Raw genomic sequence first — 12,679 nt, 5'->3', positions numbered from 1 at the left:
TATTTTGTTCTGTCCACTTATACTGTATTGACACATAGTTTTGAATGACACTGTTACAGTACCATTCATTTAACCACATTTATGTATCTGTAAACTGTATTTGGTTGTTATTTGTCGGGATTTTCTTGGAGGAGGTGTAAATTCTTTTGGGTTGAGCTGTGTGTCCAGGCAACGACTGTTCTACTACAATACCTATTTGTAACACTGGATGACACAATAACAATGTCTTCATTGTCTTGGGCCTTGCTCACACCACTGACTTCAATACTTTAGATGCTGACAGGAGAAAGTGTTAAGATGATTGGGATTGGAATTTAGTGTGTATTTCAGGGGCATAATAATCGATTCAGCATCTTCTATGCAAAGCCACATTAGGTCCACTTGCATAATCTAATGGAATTCGGTGTATCAATATAACTTTACAAACTAACTGTGTGAAGAGGTTGAATACTATTTGTGTACCCTTTTAGCTACGTGAGGGCAATATATAAACAGCTCTCAGTGATGATGCAGCACAGCCCCATTAATTAATGATACTTCTTTGACAGTGCCAATCAAAGTTGGGCATTATCATCTTTACTCTGACACTACTTTTGATAAATACAGTATCTAATCTGAGGTGAAGATGTACCCAATGTTGTCAAACAGTAGCCTACACGAGATGAATGATTTATGATGCGAAAACAGCCTTTTGGTATCAACATCCTATACTAACACCGGCGGTATAAAGAGATATGTTATAATTCATGGGGAAGCGCTAGGATTAAAGTGGTTTTAATCAATGAATATGTTGCAGAAGGGATTTTTGTCATCTTATCATCATATCATATTATAAACAGCATTTGTCATTGTGGAAAATTTACTTTTATTGTATTTCAACAGAGGTGGAGTCACAGGCTTAGATCGACTTTAACTATTAAGCCACAAGAACACGCATGCATTCTTCACAAATACATTTCCATCATGATGGAGAATTAGAACTCGCACTCTAATGGCAGTACATCTGCTTTAGGTGAAACATAAAAGACAAGTTAGTGGAAACAACCGAGGTGAAAGGCCGTTGTTCATAAGATTCCAGTCATTTCATTCATCCAGAAGTGAAGGAGCACTTCACAAAGATGAAAGGTTTCATAGTATTGTCTTCCAGGTACAGTAGAGTAGGTTTGGAACCTTCAAATTGCACATTAAACACGGAGGACACGTTCACAAAAACGATGATTGCACATTAAAGCGAATAAAATATGAAGCAAATGATTATTTGATGGAACCCATAGCGATAATTAAAAATATACAGTACTTTAAAAAATGTTGCACTAAAGTACAATTTGGACACAGATATCATACTGGAGCAAATGTGACCACAATGTGCAAAACTTCAAATCAGTTGAACTCCTTCATATCGTACCTAAGAGCTACATGTGTGTGTGTATGTATCAGAGGCACTTCACCCTGACAGTCACCTACGTCGACAGGAGGTGCACCCTAAGGAGGGAAAACGCAACAAAAGGGCACCACGAGGCTCACGGGGGCCGCAGCAAAGTGTCAGAGGTGAGCAGGGACGGTCCGCAGGGCGTCCTCTGTCGTCCGATGGACGTTCACGTTCTGGAAAGAGCAACGCATCAGTGTCAGAGCTCTTATCTTACTAAAAAAGACGCATGCATGTCAGCTGCAGGTGAGATCTCTCCAGTTGAACTGCTGGTGTTTCGGTCTTTTCATTGTTTCAGTAGCTTGAGTTTTGTAATAATGGATGTTGGCCAGGCGGGCGACTGGTTAGTGTGTCTGCCTCACAGTTCTGAGGACCGGGGTTCAATCCCCGGCCTCACCTGTGTGGAGTTCGTTCTCCCTGTGCCTGTGTGGGTTTTCTCCGTGCACTCCGGTTTCCTCCCAGATCCCAAAAACATGCATGGTAGGTTAATTGAAGACTCTAAATTGCCCATAGGTGTGAATGTGAGTTCGAATAATTGTTAGTTTGTATGTGCCCTGCGATGGGCTGGCGACCAGTTCAGGGTGTTGAAGAGTTGCAGCACTTCATTTAGCATTTGCATATCAATCATAAGTGAATCTCTTTTGCACTGCAGTGAAGTGGAACTACTCTACATGTCAGATTTGTAGAAGTCGTTTATACACCTACTGTGTCACTAAAAATGTTGAATTAAGTACTGTTAAAGAAATGACTTGGACGAGAGTGGGCTTGGGAGCAATGCTGAGCGTAAATGAAGTTTATTTAGAAACAAACAGAAACCTCTTCATTGGGTTGAGTGATTTGAGAGAAAAAAACAAATTGTCAAATAAAAGTTAATATATCACTACTTCCATGATTTGTAGTTGACTGTATGGATGCTTTGAAACATCTTACACATTTTGATGAGAAACTAAAGTTGTGCAACATTGCAAAAATACAAGTAACGTGTAAAAGTATCGGAGTTGCAACAGTTCAGCCTCATGAGGAAAACAAAGAACAAAAACTTTATAGGACGAGGTATTAGTCTTGTTGCTTCACATTTGGGAACCTCATGTCCAAAACAATCTTTTCATTTATTCTCCAAAAAAGGGAGAATGTACATGACACAAGGTCTGTGTCATATTCTTACAAATAATCAAAAGGAACTGGATTCCAGTCAGCTATCACCATCATTACATCTACAACTAATGAACACACGAGTGCAGGGAGCGCAGACGATGCTGGAGAAGAATAGGATGAGAGGAAGGTGGAGAGCAAAGAGGTTGGCAGGTGCAGTGTGTGTCAGAAGGGTTACAGCGAGGTGTGCAATGAGGGCTAAAGGGGACCAGGGGAGTGGCACTGCCTCATTGGTGAGCTGGCACTGTTAGCAGAGCCTCCTCTGACATCCTCGACACGTCTACGTTCTGTTCCATGGAGGGAAAAAAAGCACACAGACACACACGCACACACACACACACACAAACAGGGGGAGGGATCAAAACAACGTGGGCAAAAATCATATTATTTGCCTTTTAACTGTTAGATGTGTCAGGTTAGCAAGGCATGACTCCATCTTTCAGTAGTCTTTTTCAACAATGTTTTCATCAGCAGGGGCTTGTGGGCTCCCTTTGTTAAATTATGTTCAAACTACATTAAGTCAGAATACACACTCATGAGCTAAAAATAAATAAATACATTTTAATATGTGAAATTGTGTTTGTGTACAATCTTATCAAATATGAGAGGAAACTGTTGTGCATATACATGTGAAACCAATTGGACAACAATGTAGCATTTTTAGGACATTAAATTGGTGTCATTTCAGATTTCAGATTTGGTGTCATTTTTAGGCATAATAAAGACCATCTTGGAAAATCGTATTTATAGATCTCCGGAAACCCGATTCGGAAACAATTTGAAATGGAAAATCCCATTTCTCGTGTTTAGACACTTATTTTTATCAAATTAATCAGGTCAGGTTGTAATTTGTTGTGCTTATCAACTAAAAGGAATTCAGGTTTTAACCAGATATACTGGCTATGTTTGGAGAGCTCTTAAAGACTGACAATGTTGTAATTGTAGTTTGTGTTGTCACAAAATGTGTGAAGGGTACAAGGGGGAATTCAGTTTTATATAACCACTGATTAATATGCCGAGCGTTGAAAAATAATGTTGCAGCATGAAGTTCAGCGCCTGAAGCCACAGGAGCTATCCGGTTCTGTCCAGTCTTACTGCACTTAATGTGGGTCGGCTGGTCTGTGTGTGCGCGCGCGCGTGTATATGAGTGATTCTACGCACCTCTGGTTTCTCTCTGTGTGTGTTGACAGCGTCTACGTTGAGGCCAATGGACTCAACCTTACAGCCTGGTGACAGGAGGTTAGCCTTGTCAGAAGAGTGCTCGTCACAGTTACACAGTGTGTACACTTGAGGCAGAAGTGTCCTACCGTAGGCCACAGGAGTGAGCTTCAACACGGTGTGAAGCGGGCACTTCAGGTAGGGCAGCTCCTCTGTGTGGATGCAATTACACAGACAAGAGTGGGTCATGATACTACCACAGCGGTTTTTTTTTGACTTGCTTGGTTTGTTTTTGTTTGCTTTGTGTTGCAAGCAAAATTTGGACTTTGTGGAGTTGTGCTTCAAGATTTCGCCATTCGATGGGAGCCGTATAATTGACATCTTCTTTGTAGTGAACATTCAGGTACAGTTGTGTTTTGTGTCCACATTTTCCATTTTTGGTGCAGGTATTTTGTCCTATTTCTTTTTTCTGACCATGAATCCTACGAAAGTGAGTGCTTAGAAGAAGACGATGTTGTCCATTGAATCTAAGCTTGAATTCATAGAAAAACATCAGAGAGGTTTGCGTGTGTTCAACTTGGTGAAGAAGAAAAATCATCTGTAAGCAATTTATATTTTAGGGTAATGTTGTAAGAGGAGTAGTGGGGTATCCAGGGGTGTCAAACATTTTAGTAATGGATTCCTTCAGAGGGCCTTATGTATAATCACATCATATTATTACATATTTATTCTTATGTATAATTTTGACAGCACATTTTATTTGAAATCTGAAGTCATGGAAAATAGTGATAACTGAATATAACTACTATTGTTCAATTTATGTTAACAAGGAATTTGGTGGGACACACACACACAAATGTAACTGTTAAAAAGTAAAGAGAAATAGCAATTTTGGTAAGGATTTTCTGTTTTTGTTGATTTTCTTGAAAAGAACAAATCCACAAAAAAATGATGTTGCCGGCCGCATCTGGCAACGGGGCCTCGGAGTTTGACAAGTGTTTCAAACTACTATCAATACAGACAACGATAAAAACATATTTTGGGGGGGGGCCTGTCAATTACTTGTGCATTTTAGCTATTCATGGCGGGCCTTGGTCTCTCAGCCCTGCTTATAGAGGAGGTTCGCTGTAGTCTATCAGGTCAATTATCAGCGGGGACATGCTTTTTTTGAGGTGTCATTGAGTGGTTGCATCTCTTAGGCTCACCTGCTGTCTTGTCCAGAAAGTAGGCCAGGAGGCAGCGCATGACGGCCTGGTGACAGATGACCAGCACATTCTCCTGCCTCTCCAGCTCCATGATGACGGGCTCCAGGCGCTGCACCAGGTCCTCATAGGACTAAGTCAACAAGATACAATTAGACATACACAAAGACTGTATTGTAAATTGTAAAAAGCCATTTACAATATAGATGGAGCACATCATCATCATAATCTTCAATTTGAATTGACACTGTATTGACTTATTAGTACGGTCGAGCATCAAGAACTGATTGGAACCGCGACGAACATTCCGGTTCTCCCGGAATCGTTCAAATTAAAACATTTCGGTTCCCGGTTTCGATGCATGTAGTCCCCCGACCTTGAAGAGGATAGTGGCGAAAACCAACAAAGAAGAATGTGCACGAAGACATGCTTGTGCCCAAAATTGTGTCTTGGCTATGTTAAAATAAATGACCAGTCACCTCAGTGGAACACTTGGATTAAGATTATACTGTGCAAAGGAGGCTTTCGCGATGTGTAGAAGTCTGACGCGCTCCCTCCTGCTCCGAGCCTCAGCCTGCACCGTGCGGAACTTCAGTCAAGTCAGTTGGGTGAGTGAAACAATCAAATACGTCAATGCCAACATTGAGGCATCTAACAAGTTAAACGGTGGGTTGCACTCTTGCACTGATGGTTTTTACAGTTTCTTTTAGTCTTCAAACCAACGTAAAAGCTGATGACAGACACAAAAATAAAATATAAATTACCATACTGGAAAGAAAGTAGAAAGAGTCGCATTATAAACTTAAAGTGAACTCGGATTGCAATGACATGTTCGGTATCTATGATCTCTTTCGACTTGAGCAACATAAGATACAACTTTCGATAATCATTTCCAGATTGATATAGTTTTACAAAACGTAATTTCATCATAGGCCGCCATTGTTTTTTCGTCACGGTGCATTCTGGGTAGAGACGTCAAATGGGGATGTGCCCGACAGCGGTAGCCACAGTAGCAGCCTCTGGCAGCGATGCACGCTGTTCAGCCATTTCAGTTCGAGCCAAAGTGTGATCAGGGAAATGAGGAGAAAGAGGAAAAAACAAGAAATGAGGATCAAGATGACAGGTGTGAAGAAACTCGAGTTGATCATTTTCAATGGTGTATTTGTAGCTACTGCTTTCCAGAGAGTATCTGTTGAAAAGAGCTCCGTTTCATTTCTGCAGTTGCCCATGGTGATAACTGAGAGTAAAGTTATATGTATCCCTATTTTACTATTTTTCACTGCTAACTCGTGTCTCCGGTGGCGATGGTTTGTTTACAACAGCTGCTGCTGCTGCTGCTAAGGCGGGCTGATCAAGGTCTTTTGCGTCTTTTTGTTCGGCTTTCGCTTGTCACACGCGGCCGTTTAGGCTCATTGTGAGGAAAGATAGTCAGCGCTGCATTGGATTTAAGCCGTCGTTTATGCCCAGACACACCGGTGAGCTCTCTTATGAGCTGGAGGCGATCAAAAGCTTAGACGAATCACGGATCTTTCGGCAGCTAAACTCTTCCGACCACATCCTCCCAACGTTTACTCAACTTTATCTTTTTGGGAAAGCTATGAATGCTTGCCTCCTTTTTTCCCCCCATTCTGTCCTGATTGGAAATTGCATCCAAAAGCGGCGCAATATGGCATTAACTCTTTTCACTTACGATAAAAGTTGTTCACAAGTGGCTAGCGTAGAGCCGCAGAGAGCAGCAACGTAACAATTGTACAGCTGCCATTCTACGTCATCCTTCCCAGAATTCTTTGCGCACGTTAAACATGGCGGCGACAGTATATCAAATTATGGTCTAAACAAAATTGTTTTTTAACATATAGGAACAATTTTTTAAATATATACCACTGTATTTCAGTAGTAGAGGTTAGTAATTGTAAAATTTAATGTATTTGTCACTTCAATCGGAGTTCACTTTAACATTGAGCTAAAAGTTCACCAAAGGTCAAACTAGCAACTTTACATCACAATGAATTGGGACAAAATTCACAAAAATGCTGTCTCACAGTATCACAAACACGAACCTTATCGCTCATCGGTGGCTTGGTAAAGGAATCAAGGTTTTGCAGAACATTTGGTTCCATTCATTACTCTATCGTTTTACTTTCGTTTTTACCGGTGTCTTGTGAAGTTATTTGCCGTGCCAAAATGCTGAGTTCCGGTGCAAACCCTTCAAAATAAGAGGCTACATGCTTAAAACAGGAAGTCAAGTTAAAACTTACACATAATAAACCATTTCATGTGATAAAACAGTCGCAAATAACTATTTTAACAATGCCCTATTAAATTTTAGCTGAAACAATAATTAATGAATATTAAGGCAATTAGGTTAGTTCCACACACATTTATTTTTATTTCATTGGTTTGATATTGATACTGGTTATAAAGAACCCTGAGTTAAATGTTAATTTTAGTGTATGCTACAGGCTACTAAGAAAATGGATGTTCATAATTTGGACACGCTTTATTTAAACCATGCAAACTTTTTTGACCCAGCCCCCTAAAAGATTCTGAATCAAGATTCGTTTGGAAACGGAATCAAAATGAGGAACCCGGACTGGAATTGATCAAATTCAAACAATGCCCAACCCTATTTACAACCCCAATTCCAATGAAGATGGGACATGGTGTTAAACATAAATAAAAACAGAATACAATAACTTTCAAATCATGTTCAACCTATATTTAATTGAATACACTACAAAGACAAGATATTTAATGTTCAAACTGATAAACTTGATTGTTTTTAGCAAATAATCATTAACTTAGAATTTTATGGCTACAACACATTCCAAAAAAAGCTGGGACAGGTGGCAAAAAAGACTGAGAAAGTTGAGGAATACTCATCAAACACCTGTTTGGAACATCCCACAGGTGAACAGGCTAATTGGGAACAGGTGGGTGCCATGACTGGGTATAAAAGGAGCTTCCTTTAATTGCTCAGTCATTCACAAGCAAAGAAGGGGCGAAGTTCACCTCTTTGTGAACAAGTGCGTGAGAAAATAGTTGAACAGTTTAAGGACAATGTTCCTCAACGTACAATTGCAAGGAATTTAGGGATTTCATCATCTACGGTCCATAATATCAAAAGGTTCAGAAAATCTGGAGAAATCACTGCATGTAAGCGGCAAGGCCGAAAACCAACATTGAATGCCTGTGACCTTCGATCCCTCAGGCGGCACTGCATCAAAAACCGACATCAATGTGTAAAGGATATCACCACATGGGCTCAGGAACACTTCAGAAAACCAATGTCAGTAAATACAGTTCGGCACTACATCCGTAAGTGCAACTTCAAACTCTACTATGCAAAGCAAAAGCCATTCATCAGCAACACCCAGAAACGCCACCAGCTTCTCTGGGCTCGAGCTCATCTAAGATGGACTGATGCAAAGTGGAAAAGTGTTCTGTGGTCCGACGAGTCGACATTTCAAATTGTTCTTGGAAATTGTGGACATTGTGTCCTCTGGGCCAAAGAGGAAAAGAACCATCTGGACTGTTATGGACGCAAAGTTCAAATGCCAGCATCTGTGATGGCATGGGGCTGTGTTAGTGCCAATGGCATGGGTAACTTACACATCTGTGAAGGCACCATTAAAGCTGAAAGGTTTTGGAGAAACATATGCTGCCATCCAAGCAATGTCTTTTTCATGGACTCTCCTGCTTATTTCAGCAAGACAATGCCAAACCACATTCTGCGTGTTACAACAGTGTGGCTTCGTAGTAAAAGATTGCAGGTACTAAACTGCCTGCCTGCAGTCCAGACCTGTCTCCCATTGAAAATGTGTGGCGCATTATGAAGCATAAAATATGACAACGGAGACCCCGGACTGTTGAACAGCTGAAGCTGTACATTGAGCAAGAATGGGAAAGAATTCCACCTACAAAGCTTCAACAATTAGTGTCCTTCTGTTCCCAAACATTGATTGAATGTTGTTAAAAGAAAAGGGGATGTAACAGGGCGGCACGGTGGGACGACTGGTTAGAGCGTCAGCCTCACAGTTCTGAGGACCGGGGTTCAATTCCCGGCCCCGCCTGTGTGGAGTTTGCATGTTCTCCCCGTGCCTGCATGGGATTTCTCCGGGCACTCCAGTTTCCTCCCACATCCCAAAAACATGCATTAATTGGAGACTCTAAACTTGAATGTGAGTGTGAATGGTTGTTTGTTTGTATGTGCCCTGCGATTGGCTGGCAACCAGTTCAGGGTGTACCCCGCCTCCTGCCCGATGATAGCTGGGATGGGCTCCAGCACGCTCGCAGGCCTAGTGAGGAGAAGCGGATCAGAAAATGGATGGATGGGATGTAACAGTGGTAAACATGACCCTGTCCCAACTTTTTGGGGACGTGCTGCTGCCATAAAATTCTAAGTTAATGACAATCAAGTTTATCAGTTTGAACATTAAATATATTGTCTTTGTTGTGTATTCAATTAAATATAGGTCAAACATGATTTGCAAATCATTGTATTCTCTTTTTTATCTATGTTTAACGCAACGTCCCAACTTCATTGGAATTGGGGTTGTACATCCCATCATTCACTGAATGTCCACATCCATTAATGTAGTGTTTGTCAACAATATTACATGAAATGACTGACCTCTCCTTTAGGGTAGCGGTAACGGTACTTGTCCTGATCCCGCAGTGCAAACTCTAGAGGGTAGTTGTCTTGAATCTCCTCATACATCATCTCCTCACACACACCCTAAAGTGGCACGACACACACACAAAGTAATCAACACTGCACACCAAGAGCGCATATAAGGAAAAAAAGATGGGAGAGCATTTAAATCATTTAATGTCAAGAAAGACAAAAGTCAGTCTTTAGAAGCCAAACATTCAGTGCCAAAAATGCTATTTGTTTTGTTATTTTACTGCTGGACACAGGGGGACCTCATGCAATTCCCCAGAAAGTATTGGGCTTGGGAGGAATTGTATTGAGGTGCTAAGGCCAGCAGATGACAGCGACGCACCATTTTAGATTCAATAGCAACCCAGTTAAAGGTTCTCTGTTCCACCCATTCACACAAACAGGAAATGGCTGCCATGTTGCTGCGCAGTCCAGATTTGAAGCAATGATTTAACACTCAATCAGATGTATAGATTTCACAATGTATGTGTTGTGCTAGTAGTGGAAGTATGTATGTGTTACAAATGTGATAAAGTACAGCAGAGATCTAGGACGTCTATATGGACCACCATCGACATATATGGAGTGCCTTTAAACAATACGTGCCCATGACTGACGTGTATCCGTTGAGTTGAGTCAGTTGTGTCATTCACATACCGGTGAATACAGTATTATTTGGAAATCAAAAGCCATTTTGATTTCACAAAAAGCCAGGAAAAGTATCCACAAAAGTCACTGTACACTTCATATTTGTTCATAAAAAAATAAATAAAGAATTAAAAAAAAAAAAAAAACCTCTCTCCGCTTTCTACCTATATTCAACTGCCGATTAGTAAGGAACGGAAAAAGGTAGAATCTAATTTTTTTCTGCTGAAAGAACACGACTAGTCTAGTCTTTCATTTGGTAGATTCGGTGACGATATAATCGTAGAACACAGTATTCTGTGGGTCTTGAAAAATCAGTCAAACGCTCCAAAATGGCTGGCACTCTAGTTTTTATGAAACGGATGGCATTGAATGAGTTAATTAAGCTGGAGCTCGGCACTCACGGCATCAATCTCGTTGAGGACCTTCCACTGTTCGTAAGGCACACCGAGAGCCTCTGCGGTCTGGATGGTTCTCTTCATTTGACTGGTCCACACCTTCAGGTCGCTGATGCCCTGAGCCTGGATGAACTGGCTCAGCTTTTTGGCAAACTGCAAACAAGACAAAAAAAGGTGGCACGTAGGTAGAAGACAGTTGATGGCTTTTTACTTCACCTATCCATGTATGTCGAGACTTTGGCGGCCATGTCTACTGTACCTCTTTTCCTCTCAGTGTGAGACCAGAGTCTCCTCCGATGCAGCCCTTGACATTGAGCTCACTCTCACCATGGCGGCACAGGTAGATGGAGCGAGGCGTGATGTGGATGTTCATGAGATAGTAGACTATCCGACTCTGGATGTGGTCCAATACCCGGTTGACCAGAAACCGCTGACCCACATCCATGATTTTGATGTAGGAGAGATCCCTAAATGGAGATCAATAAGAAACATCATTATGAGTGGCCCTATGATACTTTAGTTTGAAGAATATATTATCAACAGCTACAACTGCCATGTTGATCTCGACTAAACTCAGAACCCTACTTATTCGCCGACTGGGATGTTGACGCCTGTAGTAATACACAAACAAAAAACTACAGTTGAAACCACAAGTTTATGTATACTATATAAATAGACAAAAACACCTTTTCTCAGTCTTACATAAAATCAGACTAAACATTTCCTGTTTTAAATCAATTAGGATTACCAAAAATAATCCTATTTACTAAAAGCCAGAATAAAAGATTTTTTTGGGCAATTTTTCATGACTTTATTCAAATTCAGAAGTTTAAATTTTACATGTTAGACATTGTATGCTGTACCATTGCCTCCTAACTGTATGACTTGGGCCAAACATTTTGAATATCCTTCCACAAGCTTCTCACAATAGTTGGCAGGAATTTTGGCCCATTTCTCCTGACAAAGTTTGGACGCCGCCTTGCTCGCATGTGCGTTTTTGGGTCTGGCCATACATTTTCGGTTGGATTGATGTCAGGGCTTCAGGGTGGCCACTCAAAAACAAAAACACTCCATCAAAACACTCCCTCAAAAACAGTCCCTCCTTTGGCAAAGGCGGAGATCCGACTCACGAGGCTTCCCGGTGGCGGCCGCCGCAAGCCAGGATGCTGGCGCCGCAAAGCAGAGATCCACGGCAACTGATCCCGGCCTTCGAATGTTGCATGTTTTGCTAGCTTGCCTGTGAATACTTTTGAGTTGCTCCGGGCTATCGGAAACCGGTAAACTTCGAGCCCTGCATCCATGGCCGTCTCCTAATAACTCAAATATTGGAAATAACCCTACCAGAAGCTTCCTAAGAAATTACATCATCATCATCTGGGTTTTACCCAAATTGTTCAGAGGAACACTACTCTTACTGTATGTAAACTTCTGACATTGAAGTAATTAAGTAATGAAAAATTGCCTGAAAAAAAATCCTCCTCTCATTATTCTGGTATTTAGCAAATAGAAATAATTTTGGTAATGATAACTGACCTAACACAGGAAAGGTTTAGTCTCATGTTAGTGAGGAAAAAAATTGTGTGCATGTCTTTTTATACAGTGTATGTAATTTGTGACATGTAAGAAAAATTTAAGAACTTGAATCATTTTGTTGAAAATATGTTAGTAAAATGTCTTTGAAGTATACCAGTTACATTTAGGGGTTCATGGGCTAAAAACATACATAGTTTACTTAATATGACCATTTTTGGACAAGCGGTCGCTTGTAACACTGACTCTACATATGAACATGGAAAGCTGTTTATTGTATGAAAACCTTGGGAATTTTTCACACAAATACTAGGGTTAGAGTAGGTTCACAAACCAATTTATGTCCAACTTGTTAATGCACCGCAAAGTATCGAGTAAAAAATTTACTTTGGGCAAATATAGATGTGTGTAATATGTGATACAAAAAAATAAAAATACAACATGGAAAATGAAGGACCTGAAAACTAACAGGTATAAGTGAATGAATTCAGTGGATATCAGAACT

At 40.7% G+C, this 12,679-nt stretch overlaps 1 protein-coding gene across 5 annotated transcripts in view; it reads right to left on the bottom strand.

The window, feature by feature from the left end:
• Window positions 1-844: 844 nt before the first annotated feature.
• The window catches only part of pfkfb4a (6-phosphofructo-2-kinase/fructose-2,6-biphosphatase 4a), a 27,927-nt gene continuing 16,092 nt past the window's right edge, over window positions 845-12,679 (bottom strand). For 3 of the 5 annotated variants that reach the window (XM_061689147.1, XM_061689150.1, XM_061689148.1), the window contains 7 exons: window positions 10,904-11,111; window positions 10,651-10,797; window positions 9,572-9,676; window positions 4,942-5,071; window positions 3,886-3,948; window positions 3,740-3,804; window positions 2,205-2,865 (listed from right to left, as the gene is read on the bottom strand). In XM_061689147.1, coding sequence (XP_061545131.1) covers window positions 2,806-2,865; window positions 3,740-3,804; window positions 3,886-3,948; window positions 4,942-5,071; window positions 9,572-9,676; window positions 10,651-10,797; window positions 10,904-11,111 — 778 coding nt within the window. In that variant the 3' untranslated portion in view covers window positions 2,205-2,805. Of the gene's footprint in view, window positions 1,603-2,204; window positions 2,866-3,739; window positions 3,805-3,885; window positions 3,949-4,941; window positions 5,072-9,571; window positions 9,677-10,650; window positions 10,798-10,903; window positions 11,112-12,679 lie in introns of those variants that run through there. The other 2 variants (XM_061689149.1, XM_061689146.1) reach the window with 2 other exon arrangements.

This window comes from Phycodurus eques, chromosome 10 (assembly GCF_024500275.1).
Source record: "Phycodurus eques isolate BA_2022a chromosome 10, UOR_Pequ_1.1, whole genome shotgun sequence".
NCBI classification, from domain to species: Eukaryota; Metazoa; Chordata; class Actinopteri; order Syngnathiformes; family Syngnathidae; genus Phycodurus; species Phycodurus eques.
Note: the sequence above shows the minus strand (reverse complement) of the source record. Positions and strands in the feature narration are given on the sequence as shown.